The sequence below is a fragment of the Elephas maximus genome, chromosome 9 (genome assembly GCF_024166365.1).
Source record: "Elephas maximus indicus isolate mEleMax1 chromosome 9, mEleMax1 primary haplotype, whole genome shotgun sequence".
In the NCBI taxonomy this organism is placed as follows: Eukaryota; Metazoa; Chordata; class Mammalia; order Proboscidea; family Elephantidae; genus Elephas; species Elephas maximus.
The window spans coordinates 85,653,572-85,668,820 of NC_064827.1; the positions used below are offsets into that span (position 1 = coordinate 85,653,572).

At 49.3% G+C, this 15,249-nt stretch overlaps 2 protein-coding genes across 2 annotated transcripts in view; one reads left to right on the top strand and one right to left on the bottom strand.

Moving 5' to 3' along the window:
* The window catches only part of KLF9 (KLF transcription factor 9), a 28,564-nt gene extending 22,420 nt beyond the window's left edge, over positions 1 to 6,144 (bottom strand). The window contains exon 1 of the mRNA XM_049895526.1: positions 4,926 to 6,144. Coding sequence (XP_049751483.1) covers positions 4,926 to 5,427 — 502 coding nt within the window. The 5' untranslated portion in view covers positions 5,428 to 6,144. The remainder of the gene's footprint in view (positions 1 to 4,925) is intronic.
* Positions 5,426 to 15,249, top strand: part of LOC126082493 (uncharacterized) — a 147,298-nt gene continuing 137,474 nt past the window's right edge. Inside the window, exons 1-4 of the mRNA XM_049895000.1 lie at positions 5,426 to 5,583; positions 5,634 to 5,866; positions 5,964 to 6,466; positions 7,122 to 7,166. Of these exons, the coding sequence (XP_049750957.1) occupies positions 5,426 to 5,583; positions 5,634 to 5,866; positions 5,964 to 6,466; positions 7,122 to 7,166 (939 nt within the window). The remainder of the gene's footprint in view (positions 5,584 to 5,633; positions 5,867 to 5,963; positions 6,467 to 7,121; positions 7,167 to 15,249) is intronic.

The following is a 15,249-nucleotide window of genomic DNA, read 5'->3' on the forward strand; positions in this document are numbered from 1 at the left end:
CCAAAGGCCCCTCAAAAGAAATGTCTGATGATCAAGTGCTGAAAGATGGCAGCCATTGAAAACCCTACGGAGCACGGCTCTACTCTGACACATATGGGGTCGTCATGAGTCTCAACACTCAACAGCAACCGGTGTGGGTTTTTTGTTTTGTTTTTAAACCAAAGAGTATACTCCAAAGCTTTTCACAGTGATTAATAGAGGGAAAGAGTGAAGGAGGAAGAATGTAGAAGGTACGAGGCAAAATTTTAAAACTACCTCTGGTCTCAGGGAAGGAACATCCCTCCTGAGTTAGAGCTGGCCTGTCACAGACAATCTTAGAGAGGCTGAAAGATCTGTTCTTCATATTGGAGGACAATTTCCACCCCAGAGGCTATCCAGGTCCCTTCCGTCAGGCACTCTAAGTATCCCAGAGAAATGTTTAAACAAGATAAGAAGAAACAGAAGCAACCACTTTTGGAGGTTTTCTCAGCTCCCGTCTCTCCTTGTTTTACAGGAACTTCCTTCCGTCCTATGAAAAAACTGTTTACATTTAACAATTTTTATGGAACGGGGGTGTAATAGTTGGGACTTAGGCCTTTCTGATTTTCAGGATCCAGTCACCAGTGTCATCAAGCTAAACCCACTGTCCCCACGAGGACAGCTGAGTTATGCCATTCCAAAAAAGAAAGTAAAATTGCAACTGGCATGGAAATAGGACCCAAGGTTTCTGTTATTCAGATATCGACCTAGCACGTCTGCTGTGATGGTTTCTGATCTGGAATGACGGTGCAGATGTGCACCCTTCTGCAAATGCTGTAATGTGCGGGGTATCTGCAAAGTCAGGAAACATAGGATAAACTTAATATTAGTTACATTTTCAAGTAATATGCTCAATTTTTACAGATGAAGTGGGTCTAATTGTTAATCTGAAGAACTATAAAAATACGTTATAAACCAGTAGCCATGGAGTTAATTCCAACTCATGGCAACCCCATGTATGCCAGAGTAGAACGGTGCTCCATAGGGTTTTCAAGGCTGTAACCTTTTGGAGGGAGCCCTGGTGGCACAGTGGTTACAAGCTTGGCTGCTAACCAAAAGGTTCGCAGTTTGAATCTACCAGCTGCTTCTTGGAAATCCTATGGGGCAATTCTACTCTGTCCTATATGGTCCCTGTGAGTTGGAATCTACTCAATGGTAACAGGTTTGTGTTGTTAACCTTTTGGAAGTAGACTGGCCAGACATTTCTTCCAAGGAGCCTCTAGGTGGGTTCGAACCTTTGGGTTAATAGTGGAGCACTTAACTGTTTGTACCACCCAAGGACGAAATACTCTCTTAAAAAAAAACCCAAATCCACTGCCCTCCAAACGATTTCAACTCATAGTGACCCCATAGGATTTCCAAGGCTGTAAATCTCTATGGAAGCAGACTGCCACATCTTTCTCCTGCAGAACTGCTGGTGGTTTCAAACTGCTTACCTTTTGGTTAGCAGTTGATCACTTTAACCACTGCACCACCAGGGCTCCTTACAGAATGTCCAAAAGGTCTGGGAACAGGGAAGAGTTCATTTGTTGTATTTTTTTTTTTCAAACTAACAATTGGACCCACTGCTTAAAATTTAGAGATACTCCACCTGAAAAGATGGTTGGAGGTTGAAAAAAACAAACAGAACATACTATATTTAAATGTAAACTAACATACTGCTTAAACATAAGTTTATCCTACGTTTCCTGACTTTGAGGACACCTTAACTATAAGATCGAGCTTTTCTTGTGTGGAATCCTGTTAGGTGCCTTACATATCTTATCTTTGCAAATGAACCTATTGAGTTCAGTGATAATAGTCCTATTTTGTGGCTTAAGAAACTGAGGCTCAAAGAGAGGCTGCAAACCTAAGGGCCAACAGAAAAAAGGGCCAACAGAAGCCATGTAAATATGTTAAAAAAAAAAAAAAAAAGAAAGAAAGAAAAAGGAAGGGGAGGAGCCCAGGCAGGGTACGGCTCCAAATAAAGAATGCTCAGTTCAAGCCAGTTGTTGCTAGGCAGGAATTCAGGACCAATTGCCAAATCTTTCGATTTTTCCAGAGAAGCCAGAAATCTGGATTTCTGATGAAATCCTGATTTTTAGATGTTGGTAACTAATTGGAGCCCTGGTGGTGCAGGGGTTAAAGCACGCGGCGGCTAACCAAGAGGTCAGTGGTTTGAACCCAGCAGCTGCTCCGCAGAGGAAGATGTGGCAGTCTGCTTCCATAAAGATTACAACCTTGGAAACCCTACGCGGCAGTTCTACTCTATCCTAAAGAGCCAGGATTCACTTGAGGGCAATAGGTCCCCCCCCTCCCCCAAGTAACTAATTAAATTTTAAAAAACTCTGTGTTGGTGAAGCCAAACAAATTTGCAAAGCAAATTCAGCAGCAGGCCTCTAGTTGGCAAACTCTGAATTAAAGTTACTTGCTTAAGGTCTCACAACTAGGAAACAGTGGGACAAATCAGAACTCAGCTCAGTCTGCCTCAAAAGTATCTTTTCCCTCAGGATACCACTGAAGTAGCTACAGTGAATTAAGTGAAATTCTGTTTAACTGAGTCAACTCTTAAAGCCACTAGTTCTATATAAGTGTCAGCTGTATGAGACTCTACAAGGAAGCGAGCAAGAAGCAGGAGAGATTCCTGTAGGGTAGCATTGAGCAAAGGGGTGGGGCTGGGTTTCAACTCTAAAAATTGTCACAGAATGTGGACATTCTAAATACTATCCCTGTCCACCTTCTGGATTTAATACCAGCAATTAAAATCAGGAAGCTCCTAACCCTGTCCAGAGAAGAATTTAACTCGAAGCTTCATCTGAAACTTCCAAATGCACGGGACCACCCACAAGTCTCTTATTTAGAGTATCCTTAACACATACCTCCTTCAGCAAGAGGGTCGCTGTGCGTTGGACTCAACTCTACAGCAAGGGGTTTCCATTTGGTCTTATAGCAGCAGCATGCTTCTGACAATACTTAGAGGCCAACATTTTTATTCCACCACTAGAGTAGGATTCCAGAGCCCCCAAACGTAAATAAGACACCTACGATCATCATATCCACGTTTCAAAAGACTGACTGTAGCATTTAAAATGGGATTAACATTTCACTTCAGTTTCCACTCTTGACTGTGTAAAAGGTTCTCCTGACACAGCTGAGCCGACTTGCCTTATGGAGAATTAAAGAGCAGCACGCATGCATGCACACCCAAGCAGCCATTTCTATAAAAAACGCCTGAGCAAATCACTCAGCTGAATGGCCCAGAAACCACGGAATCCTTCTCCTGAGTTGGACAGACTCGGAAGGCTCACATGGAGGCACTGCAGGCCTCCCCAACTGCACGACTGGGCAGCTCCCTGAAGGAGAAAATGCCTTTGCTCAAGGTGGCAGTGGGTGTCCATGTGAACAAGTGAACTCCGGGAACATGGCTGACACTGCCAGGCCCGCCCAACAGCTGTTGGTGAGTAACACCCTTGGGTTAATGCACCCCCCCCCACCTTACCCCAGAGCCACCCAAAAGGTCAGATCCTCCAATTCAGGCACAAGTCTTTCGACATCCTTACAGAGACAAACTTTAAAACATGCTGTTTTATGGCAACCTAGATAACAACCCCAAACAGAACCTGATTTTCCATCAACAACAGAGGAAATTCAGTTTCACTCCTGTGCCAGCAGCCACCTCCACAAGAAGTGCCTTCCCAAAGAAATAAAATTGAACAGATGCACTTATGCAGCCTTTTAAAAAGCAAAACAAAAACCAATCATTCTGAAACCACAGACCACGGGCCTCTTCTTAAAAGTAGCAAACTATATGACGTCAAAAAAATCCGTGCTTTTCCAAGTAACTCCAATAACCAACCACCTCTTAAACACAGTGTCACAGGACAAAGAGAAAAGGCGTTATCATGAGACGGTCAAACCCGGTGCTAACCTTATCGGAATAGCAGTTGTAAAAGAACCTTTCTAAAGATGGTGAAAACTGTATGTCCAAGTAGGACCCCTTTCCCACTTTTCCTGTGTATGTTACACAGAACCAACAAAACTGGCTGACCAAGGTCCCTGAAAGTCTCCAAAGCCCATTTTATACTGCAGATGTCTTCCTACACACTCATTTGTCCAGCCCTGCCTTTGGCTCTCCCTGGGAGCGCCAGTTCCACACCGCATTCAGAATGTCCGTGTCCTCACATTCATTACGGAGCCTTGACCTCCGGCAAGGACCACACCTCCGCGCCCACTGCTCTATTCAGAGACGGAGGCTGCGACCTCAGTCACAAGGTTGAGGTCTCGCTCATTAGGAAGGCTAACTAGTCGTGAAGTTAACCCACCAGCATTACCACATCAAACTCCTCTGCTGCCTGAAGCGGTGTTATTTTAAACCTCTCTGGGGACTGTTGGCCAAATTTAAAACCACCTTGGCAAGCCCTGAAAAGTAGCAAGCATACAGCTAAAATGAGTACTTAGTCATCCCTAAAAGGCTCTATATAAAGTGTGCCGTTTCCCCCCAGGTTTCGGCCACTTCGCAGCAATCCCACCAGGGAATTAAATAAAATAAACGCCATTGACTCCCCCGCTTCAAACGTCTTCCCAGGTGGGGTGGCCCCTCAGCCGCCGGGTGCGGGAGTCCTGGGGGCGGGGCGGGGCAGGGGAGGGGCCGCACCACTCCCCGGCGATGCCACGCACGGGGGCTGGCACTCAGCTCTCACTCTGCCCGCCAGTTTAACGCTCTCCGTCGTTGCTCCTAAAGGCTGAGTATAATTAAGGAGCGAGTGAGCGTTCTGCCTTGACACGGTTAAGTTATTTAAAGAGTTAAAGAGCATCTCCTCCAAAATGTTTGCACCCTTTAGGCCGAGTGCGGTGTCCTTAACGCCCAGGAACGCTGCCCGGCCAAAGGTTAACCCGAGAGCTCGGTGGGAAAGGGAGATGCTGCTAACCTGTATGCACTCTGTAATGGGCTTTGAGATGGGAGGATTTTCCATAGACTTTCCCACAGCCACTGTAGGGGCACTTGTGCCTCTTTTCGGAGGCGTGTTTCCCCTTCGCCATTCCAGGGTGGAGAAGGGAGAGCGGGCTGGGCGCGCTGCCAGGATCCTGTCTCTCCTCCGGGCTGTGGGAAGGACTCGACCCAGATTCGGTGGTCACGTCGCTGTCGGATCCCATATCCTCGTCGGGACTCTCCAGACTGTCGCTGCACACCGAGGGGGTCTGGATGGGTCGGTACTTGTTCAGGTCCAACAAGCTCTTGGCGATGGTGACCAGCGTGCAGTAATCCTTCCAGGTGTCCCCCGGGTCACCGTGCTCCTTGGTCACCTCGCGCTCAGGTAGTCGCAGCCGTTCGGCGTCCGGAGCGCCCCCATGCTCCGGCACCGCAGCGCGGTTCGAAATGGAAACCAGACACTGAGCAGCCACGAAGTCCATGTAAGCGGCCGCGGACATGGTGCGGGCGACGGCAGCCCAGGCGGCGCGGCCAAACTTCGCTGTGGCTGCGGAGGTTCGGCTAGCCCTGCCCTCGCCTCGGACGACAAGCGCTGCGCGGCGCGGCGGCCAAGGGGGCGGGGGCGCGGGGCGCTTCCGACTCGCAGGAGCGCCGAGGCGACCTCAGCCCTTCATCTATACGTAACCAGCAGCGCCTCCGCACGCAGCATCCACGGCCCCCGGCTCTGCCGCGCTGCCGGCTCTCGCTGTCGCCCCTGCCCCGCGCCGGGCGCGATCCCCCCGACGGGCGCGCCGGCCCCTCTGAGCCAGCTCCCTTGGAAAGATGCCACACGTGGCGGTCGCAAGTTTATTCGATTGAAAACGCCCCCGAGGCGTTGGAAGAGGAAACTGCAAGAAGGGCACACGCCCTCGGCCGTCTCTCCGTCGAGCCAAAGCCCCAGTACATTCACTCGACCACCCAGTCGCCGGTGGGAAGGCCTGGGCCAAGCGTCAGTTCGAAGAGACACTTTTCCCCCAGTCCACTGACGGCTTCTGAGCCCCCGCGCCTGCCGGTCCGCACCGTTCCGGCATTCTCTTGCTCAGTAACAATTTCGCAGAATCCCATCACGTCACAATCCAACCCCCCTCCAATTGGCCAGCGGGGAGGGTGATTCAACTCTGTTTACTTTCTCCCCCCTGCCAGTCAGAACGGCCTTTCGGTGGAGAGGTGCGTCTAGAACTGAAGCGTGCGGCCAATCCGACTGTTCCCTTTCGATGCCTCGTGCTACCCCTACAGCCTCGAACGCCGACTTTTAAAAGGGTAATAGCCGGAAGGCTGGAAGGGAGAAGCCGCGCATCTTCGCGAGTACATCTCTCTCCCGGAGCTCGTCCAGGCCTCCTGGCTCACATTTCAGTTTGTGGAGCTTTGGGACGCACCTCCCCTAGGTGCGCGCTCGTTTCTATGACAAAAGAGAACTTCAGCTTCGATTTTCCAGCTCGCAAACAGTTAAGTGACTTCCTGCAAACGCTACAGTCCCAGCAACCAACCCTCCAATCAAAAGTAAGTCGGTTGATGTCACTGACATTGGCTCAGCCAATCAGAAGGGCGTTCCAAAAGCAAGCGCTGAACACTTGTAAACGCGAAGGGCTGTAGTGAAACTGGACACATCCTTGTATTTTGTGTTGCTGGTAGTAAAAGTGAGATGTGTATGGAAGGGCAGGGGTGATGAACAAATGTGATGTGAATCTATAATGAACACAACTAAACAAAAACAAACTCCAAATATGTCAGGCTAAGCTGTGCAAGAACAAACACAAATGAGAAAGTACCAATTCTTTTTTTTTTTTTAGTTTGTGGATGCAGCATACTTTTGGGCAGATTTTTTTTTTTTATTCTTCCTTTCAATACATTAACTACTACCAGTTTGCCGTAAAAACTCAGAGCCCATAAAAGTTGTTTTAAAGTATCGTCTTCCTACTGTCCAACTATTCTTATATTGAAATACCCCGTCTTTGCTTTTGTGATATTTCTAAAGCCCTCTGTGTTCCTGATGCAATTTAATTTAGTTTTGAAGCTATTCCCACCCACCTTTCAAATAAATGGAGACGTTATCCCCTGTTCATATAACTTTTTAAAATCACTCATTCTCAGTACATTTCTTCCCACAGACCCCTGCCTGGTTATTAGGGGGTGTTTCTCTTCCCTCACTTTACAGATGTGGAGACTGAAGCACACAGAAGTGACTTGTCCACCTTATCAGGTAGGTAGTGACAGAGCTTAATTGGGACCAAGAATCACCTGATTTCTAGCTCTTTGTGCTTTATAACTGAGCCCACTGATTTTGTGAAATATTAACTGTGCTAAGGAGATTCTTATGAACTCAAACCAACCAGAGATCCTTAGCTTTGAATATTAGGGCATTCCTTGATCAACGATTAGTATGGATCTTGGAGTCTGATTAACTTGGTTTGCCTCTTCCTCTGAATAAACAACGGGGTTATTTTCCATCTTGATAGCCGATCAAAGAATCTAGGGCTAATGTCTTTTGCAGAAGGCATGGTGACAGCACAGTTGATTAAAAATACATTTACTTTCCTAACTGGGTGTGAGAGGTACCTTCCGCTATGTGAGTAGATCTAGCGAGGTCTACCCATGATTCCACTGGCTGTTAACCTTTGTCTCCTGAGATTTTACACCGAGTTCTTGTTTTCTCAGAGACCCACTGCCATCGAGTACATTCCAACTTGTAGAGACCCCATAGGGTTTCCAAGACTGTAAATCTTTACAAAAACAGACTGCCACATCTTTCTCCTGCAGAGCTGCTGGTGGTTTCAAACCACTGACCTTTCAATTAGCAGTAGAGCCCTTTGACCACTGCACCACCAGGGCGCCTTTCTAAGTGTCCCAAATTAACCCTCCCTGTTTGGAGGCCAGGATAGTTTATTTTGCCTTTGCTTTTGAAGTGGTACAGGTGACTGCATGGGGGAAGGCAAGTGTAGAAAGAGCATGCTGGTCACCCATTACCATCACCATCATCGTCATTATCCCTGTCTCCTTTTATTGTGGGCTTATTCTGTGCCAGGCCCTGTGCCAGGTACCCTGCATGAATGAACATTCCCAACAGCTCTGTAAGGTAGGTGCATCATAGTATGTAAAAGTGAAGACATCTTCAGAGTTCTGGTACACTAATCGCCTTAATTTTAAAAGGAATCCCTTGGCGGTACAAATGATTAACACGCTTAGCTGCTAACCGAAAAGTGAGAGGTTTGAGTCCACCCAGGGGCACCTCGGAAGAAAGCCTGATGATCTATTTCCAAAAAATTAGCCATTGAAATCTATTTTGATACACATGAAGTCACCATGAATCAGAGTCAACTCAATGGCAAGTGGTTTTAATTTTTAAAAAGAACCCACTGAAGCTCAGGGGAGTCTGCCTACTTCATGATTTTTCTGGGACAAACGCTGTCCCCAAGGTTTTCACTTAGAACACAGCACCTTTGCTTGCCTCTTGAAGGCCCAGCGGAAATACCAGCGAGACCAGCCCAATACCAGCAGGATCTCTCTGGGATCCCTATGGTCCCAGCATGTATGGCCTCTCAGGCTGCATTTTAACTGGCCTTTTGTCAGTGAAACAGAGTCCATGACCCTGGCACCTTCAAAGAACCCCCAGTTAACACTGGGGTTATTCTGGTGAAGAAGAAGCTCTGTGATCTTTCCATGAAGATTGTAATCCAGGAACCTGAATAAATCAATCACCTTAGGTTGTTTTAAAATATATATATATATAACTTTTCCCTCCCTTACTTCTTGCCCTCTTCTCTTTAATATTGCTTGGATTGGTCGTGAACCTTGAACTCATTAAATTCGGAATAATAAATAGTAAAATAAGACTGAGATTTCAGCCACATGAATTTCTTTTACTATTTCCAAACATTAGCACTGCCTGGCTTGATTTAGAATATATTTCTAAACCCAGAAAGTCTAGAGTTGTACAATGTTCTCTCCCTTTTCCTTTTTTCCACTCATTCATCCTCCGGATATTTAAGTTCTTGGCCATGAGCGAGGCATGGGGAATACAGAAATGAGAGTCTATCCTCATGGGGCTGTTATGTTAAATATATGTATAAAGTAATATATATCACAACAAGTAACAATTCCTACATCAGGATTTGTCTTATATTTTCAAGAACAGTGCTTCCTTGTGGTGTTGGGATGCGTATTATAATGGTTTTATGATTAAAACCAGCTTATGCTGTTTTGCCAGCATGTAGTTGTCTCCATTAAAATTCTGGCAAAATAAATTAGCCCAAATTAATATGAATCATTCCTAATGAAAATGAATAATTTACCAGCAAAGTATATATTACACCAGATAAATACATAAGAGCTCTGTTTTCCCCCAAGTTAGTCTTTGTAAACACACATTTCAAATCCACACAAACCAACTGGGTGGAGCATGAAAATTCAAAGATTATAACTGTGCTTGTAGTTTCTAAGTATGCATTTCCCTTTCTAAGTTCTGCCTTTGCTTTATTTTCCAAGTTCTCGAAACAATGGCTAATGGGCCTGGAGCCAGGACACAGAAGTGTTGATTTCTGTGCATTCTGACATAATTATTATTATTATCACCTTTATTAAGAAGTGAATATGGTGAATATGGTAGTGCCTACAGTGAGCTGTTTCTTTCTGGATGTCTAGGCCAGCCTGGCAAAACGGTGCTGGCCTCCAGGGCCCAGAATGACCTGTGTGACCTTAGGTAACCTCATGGGCTGTTTGCTTAGTTGTGAATTGATGTGATTAGATTCATACTTCTCAATAGACCCTTCCAAACTCTATAAATACTCTGTTGTCAGGTGCTGTCAAGAAGGCTGTGACTCCTAGGGACCTTATGTATAACAGAATGAAATATTGCCCAGTCCTGCACCATCCTCACAATCGTTGCTATGTTGGTGCCCACCGTTGCAGCCACTGTGTCAGTCTCGTTGAGGGTCTCCCTCTTTTCCACGGACTCCTAACTTTACCAAGCATGATGTCCTCCTCCAGAGACTGATCCCTCCATCCTTAATTGTAAGGAGTATTCTGGCTGTGTTTCCTCCAAGGCAAATTTGTTCATTCTTCTGGCAGTCATATTCTGGTACCAGTATATTCTATACTCCTTTTTTTTTTACCAGCACCACCATTCGAATGCATCAGTTTTCCTTCGTTTTTTTTTTTTTTTTTCTTTGTTTAGCTTTCAAATGCATATGAGATGACTGAAAACACCATGGCTTAGGTCAGGTGCACCTTAGTCATCAAAGTGACATGTTAGCTTTTTAACACTTTAAAGAGGTCTTTAGCAGCCAAGGGCAAGGTTCTCACTAGTTTACATTAACCAAGGTACTTGTGTTCATTTACTAATCTATAGTGAACAATTTCACATGGGTGAAAAACAGGTGAAGCTGTTCACCTCAGAGCAGTAAGTACACATAAGGAAGCCCATACCCACCTTGGTTATTGAGTAATCCAGCCTTGTTGGCAGATTTGCCCAATGCAATACATCGTTTGATTTCTTTACTGCCGCTTTCATGGGCATTTACTGTTGATCCTAGAAGAATGAAATCCTGGACAACTTGTTTCTTCACCATTTATCATGATCTTGTTTATTGGCCAGTTTTAAGGATTTTCTAGGGATCCAGAAAAATCCTGGGGGGAAAACTGGGGCAAGATTTGGGTTCTTTAAATACCACATCATCTGCTGTGTTTCTGCACTGTTCTTTATGGCAGTGAAGGTCAGAATTCCTTAAACCGGTATTTAATGGGATAGCAAACACAAATATAAATTTGTCCTCAAACCTAACAGTTCCTTCTCTGTTCATACCGGGCTTTCAATTTTTCTTTCAGGCTTGTTTGTGGGAAGTGGCCTGAGGCCCCAAGAAGAACCTCATCATTTTTCCTGGGCAAGTTTTCCACACTAGGCTGAAGCCAGGTATTTCCTGGTGAACGCAGCATGGGTTCTCAGGTCCTTCCTCTGGAGATTTTAATTCAAATTGAGCCCAGGCTAGGTTTCCCCAGGTCGCCGAAGGGAGCCAATCACGTGGAACTCAATTGAAAATACAAATATTGGGGTCCCCTCCCTGCCCAAGGCCCAGGAAAGTTCAGGTTAAAATCGCACTCTGTAGGTATTGGGGTTCGCCAACTCTGGCGTTTCTTACTCTTTCCTACTGGGAGGCGTGGATAGCGCTGGGCAGAACTGCCAGCTTCCAAGCGGGAAGGAAAGAGAACAGATGGCCCGCTGGGGGTAGGGGATCACGTGTCAGATCTCAGTTCTAGGCTGGATCCAGACCCCTCCCTACCCGGATCAGGCCCTAGGGTTTCAGCGACTCCACCTAGGCACACGGACTTACTTGCGAATCTGTTTAGAAAAAAAAAAAAAAAAAAGCTGGAGAAGAGAGGAAGGTGGAGCGCTTGGGGAGGGGCTGGGCTGAAGGGCTGGGGCTTCCAAGAATGGCGAGGCTGCTGAGTTTGACTTACCATCAAATTAAAGCCCTATCGGGTGAAACGCCCTTGGCCTTGATGACAGTTAACACCCATTTGCTGGAGAGGGAGAGGAACCCCGGCAGGCGCGAAAACTTGCACGACGCCCTACTTTGCTCCCGCCCCACTTTACAGCCTTTCCCAAAACTCCTGTCCTCCCCTTTGACGAGCAGAAAGGCCACCCGTTTATGCATATGCAGGAGGATAACTTTAGCTCGCAGCCCCCGGCGCTCGGAGGGAACAGCCCCACGCTGCGCTCGGTGAATCACCCGCGCTTGGGGGCGGGCGCTCTGCTCCGGCCGCGGAAGGGCGGGCTGCGCAGCCACTCGCGGCCCGCGCGCCCCGGCCTGGCATCGCCCTTTTAAAAAGTCTTCCGCAGGCGGCCGCCGCAGCAGCAGCCGGAGGAGGCGAGTTCATCCGAGGACAGTCCCAGTTCTCAGAAATCCCTTCCCTGCTGGAACATCAAGCTCCCTTTACTGCAGTTGAACAAACTGCCCTAGATTGGGGGATGAGGAACCCGCCCCAAACTCGTGCAAGGAGCTCCGGGCGCCTGCGCCCACGTGAGCTAACCTTGAAATTAGCCCCCGCACCGGGCGGGAGGGGGTGGGAGTGGGCGGGGGCCGGCAGTTGGCCCTTGGCGGCAGGAGCCCCGCGTGTGCGCTGTCCGCGTGCGCGCACCGCCCCCACCGCTTATTTCGTAACTCCAGCGGGGTTGCTTTTTTTTTTTTAAACGCCCAGGTACGATGGGGTGTGTGGAGGGGAGCAGGCTACTTTCCCCATTCCCCCACGCCCGCGAGGAAAACGGAAACCTGCCCTGCGGTCCCCCCTGGAATACTGCGGAGTAGGGTGCCGAGATGACATCAGCTTCTAAACATAGTCCGCATCGCACCGCACCCCAACTCTGAGCGCCCAGAGCGACCGTGGCGGGGGGGGGGGGGCGGGGGAAGCGGGTGCTGTTGTACGGGGGCGGGGCGGGCCGGCCGGCGGAGATGACTTTGCAGGAATCAGGCTCTCAGAGTTTCCAGACAAACCTCTCCCGCGATGGTCGGGCCACGGTGTTAGGAAACATCCCTGCCCTTCCGTGCTCTCCCCCTGCCCTGCAAAACACACACTCACTCTAGCAATCCTTGGATCTAAAGTGCCTTTATTTAGAAATCAACCCATCCTCCCACCTTAGCGCCCAGTTCAGTCTGGTCCCGGTGGGCGCCCGCGCCCTCCAACCCCAATAAGGCCTCCAGCTAAGCCCGCGAGGGGGTCGGCGCGGCCCTGAGGGTGAGTCAGATGGGCTGTGTTTCCTGTGGTTGTTGTGGAACAGTTTGTCCCTTTTACCCACCCACCGACCCCCCTCCACCCTGTCTCCACCCCCTTGGTAAATATAGCGCTCACGTTTCATCATCTCTTTGTCCAACAAGCGCCAGACACCCCGGCCCCACGGCCCCCGCCTCCTCCCTCCTTCTCACTGCTCCCAGTTACCTCGCTTAACCCCGTGCCGGCAGGCGGCGGGCGGCAGTCCGCGCCGCGGCCCCGGTCCCCGCCCTCGCCAGCCCGCGCCCCGTCTCTCCCCACCGCAGCACACTCCCACCTTCCTCCTCTCCCCTCCCCTGCTTTTCCCGAAGTTGTGCCCCCACGCCCCCGCCCCACTCCCTCTTTCCAGTGTCCTGGGGACGGGGTCGAGACCCGTGTCGGTGTTGGGAGGTAGACACGCCTTCCTCCCAGTCCTAGGCGTCACCCCGTGCCCAGGCCAGTACTGAATCTTCCACTTACACCTACTCCCTGCCCAGGCCCCAAGGCAGCCCCTTGATCCCCTCCCGAGCGCAGGTGACAAGCTGCTGACACAGTGTCTGATTCACCGACAGCTGAACCAGCTTCTCGTACTTGGGGTTGGGTGCTGCGTGAACCGTCTCGGCCCCCTTCCCCCCCTCCCCGCCACCACGGAGAGGAGTGGGCTGGAGCGTCGGGAAAGGCGAAGTGGGTGGATGACAGCCGAGAAGTGCGTGCTTGCTCTTCCCTCTCCCCCTCCTAGTTTCAATTCCACACATACAGCCACCCACCGGGGACCGGAGGCGGCTGGTGTTCTCTGAACGCAGGGAACTGGCTCTCTCCGTGGTCTCCTGTTTACTTCCCTCCTCCTCTTACCCCCTCCTCTGCCCCCCCCCCCCCCATGCTGCCTCCGGGACTGAGCAGTTGGAAAACCTGCAGCGAAACACTGCAGTCATGAGACTTCCCTGGACCTGAGTTGCGCCCCGGGTGTGCCCTGCCCTTCCTTGCCTTGCGTCCACGTCTTTGTCCTGGGAGGGACTCGGGGGTGCCCCATCCAGGAATGTGAAAGAGGTGGCAGCCTCCCTTCCTTCCTCCTCCCGCCTTTTTCTCCCTCTTCCTCTCTCCCCTCTGGCACCAGATACCATCCTGTGAGGCCCCTCCTATCTCTCTCTTTGGCAAGGGTTCTGGGCCACCCCCATGAGTGGCCACCTGTCCAGGGAGGGGTGCCGAGAGAGCTGACAGTTCGTTAGAACTCTGTATCCAGGATGCTTGCAGAGCTGTTTTTTCTTTCTTTTTTTTTTTTTGCCTTCATAGGCTGCCTTGTTCAAGACAGGATGCCCAAAGTTCCCTTCAGGCCAAGGTTTTCAGGCAGGCCTCCTGAAACCTGCTCCCAGGGACACACCCTCTCCTTATGGAGGCTGGCAAAGTCTTCCCTCCAAAAGCTTGCTTCTCAGCAGGGAAGAATTTAGTCCCTCTCGCTAAGTAAGCTGAATGAACAAAGGACTCAGAGGAGGCCTTTAGGATTGGAGTTCTGGGTGCCGCCTGCCTGAAGCTCACCCCATTTAAAAACCACCTCTTTGCCACCACCCCCTGCTCCACTGCCATGGTTACCGTTCCCTGTCCTTCGGCAGGCAGCACAAATGCTGCACAGAGGCAGAAAGGAACAAGGGCATTTCTTTTAAATATCCAGAACAGCGCCTTGGTATTTTGGTAGCAGAGGAGCGGGAAGAAAACTCCTGACTGTTCCCCTGGTTTCCTTCTGACCCTCCAACTCTGAATGAAATCCCTCACCCTGGGCTGCTTCTCAGCTGCCAAAAGAGGAGGGAATCTTATTGAGATAGTAGAGAGTGGAATTCAGAACAAGGCAGGTCCACCCAAGGCAGGGGAATTACTACCCAACTAAGACTCTCCCAAGGAGCCCTGGTGCGCAGTGGTTAAAGTGCTTGATTGCTAACCTAACGGTTGGTGGTTTGAATACACCAGGGGCTCCACGGGAGACAGATGTGACAGTCTGCTTCCTTTAAGATTTACAGCCTTAGAAACTCTGTGGGGCAGTTTACTCTGTCCTGTAGGGTCACTATGAGTCAGAATTGACTCCAAGGCATTGGGTTTGGGTTTTTTGTTTGTTTGTTTGTTTAAGACTCTTCCTTTCCTCCTTAAAGCCCCCAACTGCTCTGAAGTCCTTGCCACTACCCCCCTTCTTGTTGCTGTCACCCACAGCCTCTTCTGTACACCCTTTCATTCCCCAAAGATGCCAGCACCTGAGCCAGTCCCCTACCTCTACCCTCCACCCCATTCCTGTTAACATTTTGGTGGATTTATCATCCAAGGAGAATCATGACCCACTTGAAACCCTAATCTCAACTGCAGCCACCTTGCCTTCCACCCTGCTGTCATGTGGGTAACCTAGACCTTTCCATCACCAAATAACTGAACCACCTCTGAACGCTCCATTTTAAGCACCCCACTCCCTGACCAGCACCTCTTTCCCTTCCAGCTCATTTGCAGTAATAACCACAGTCAAACAATTCTTTGATCCTATTTTGACCTCTAATCCATTGTCCTGACCA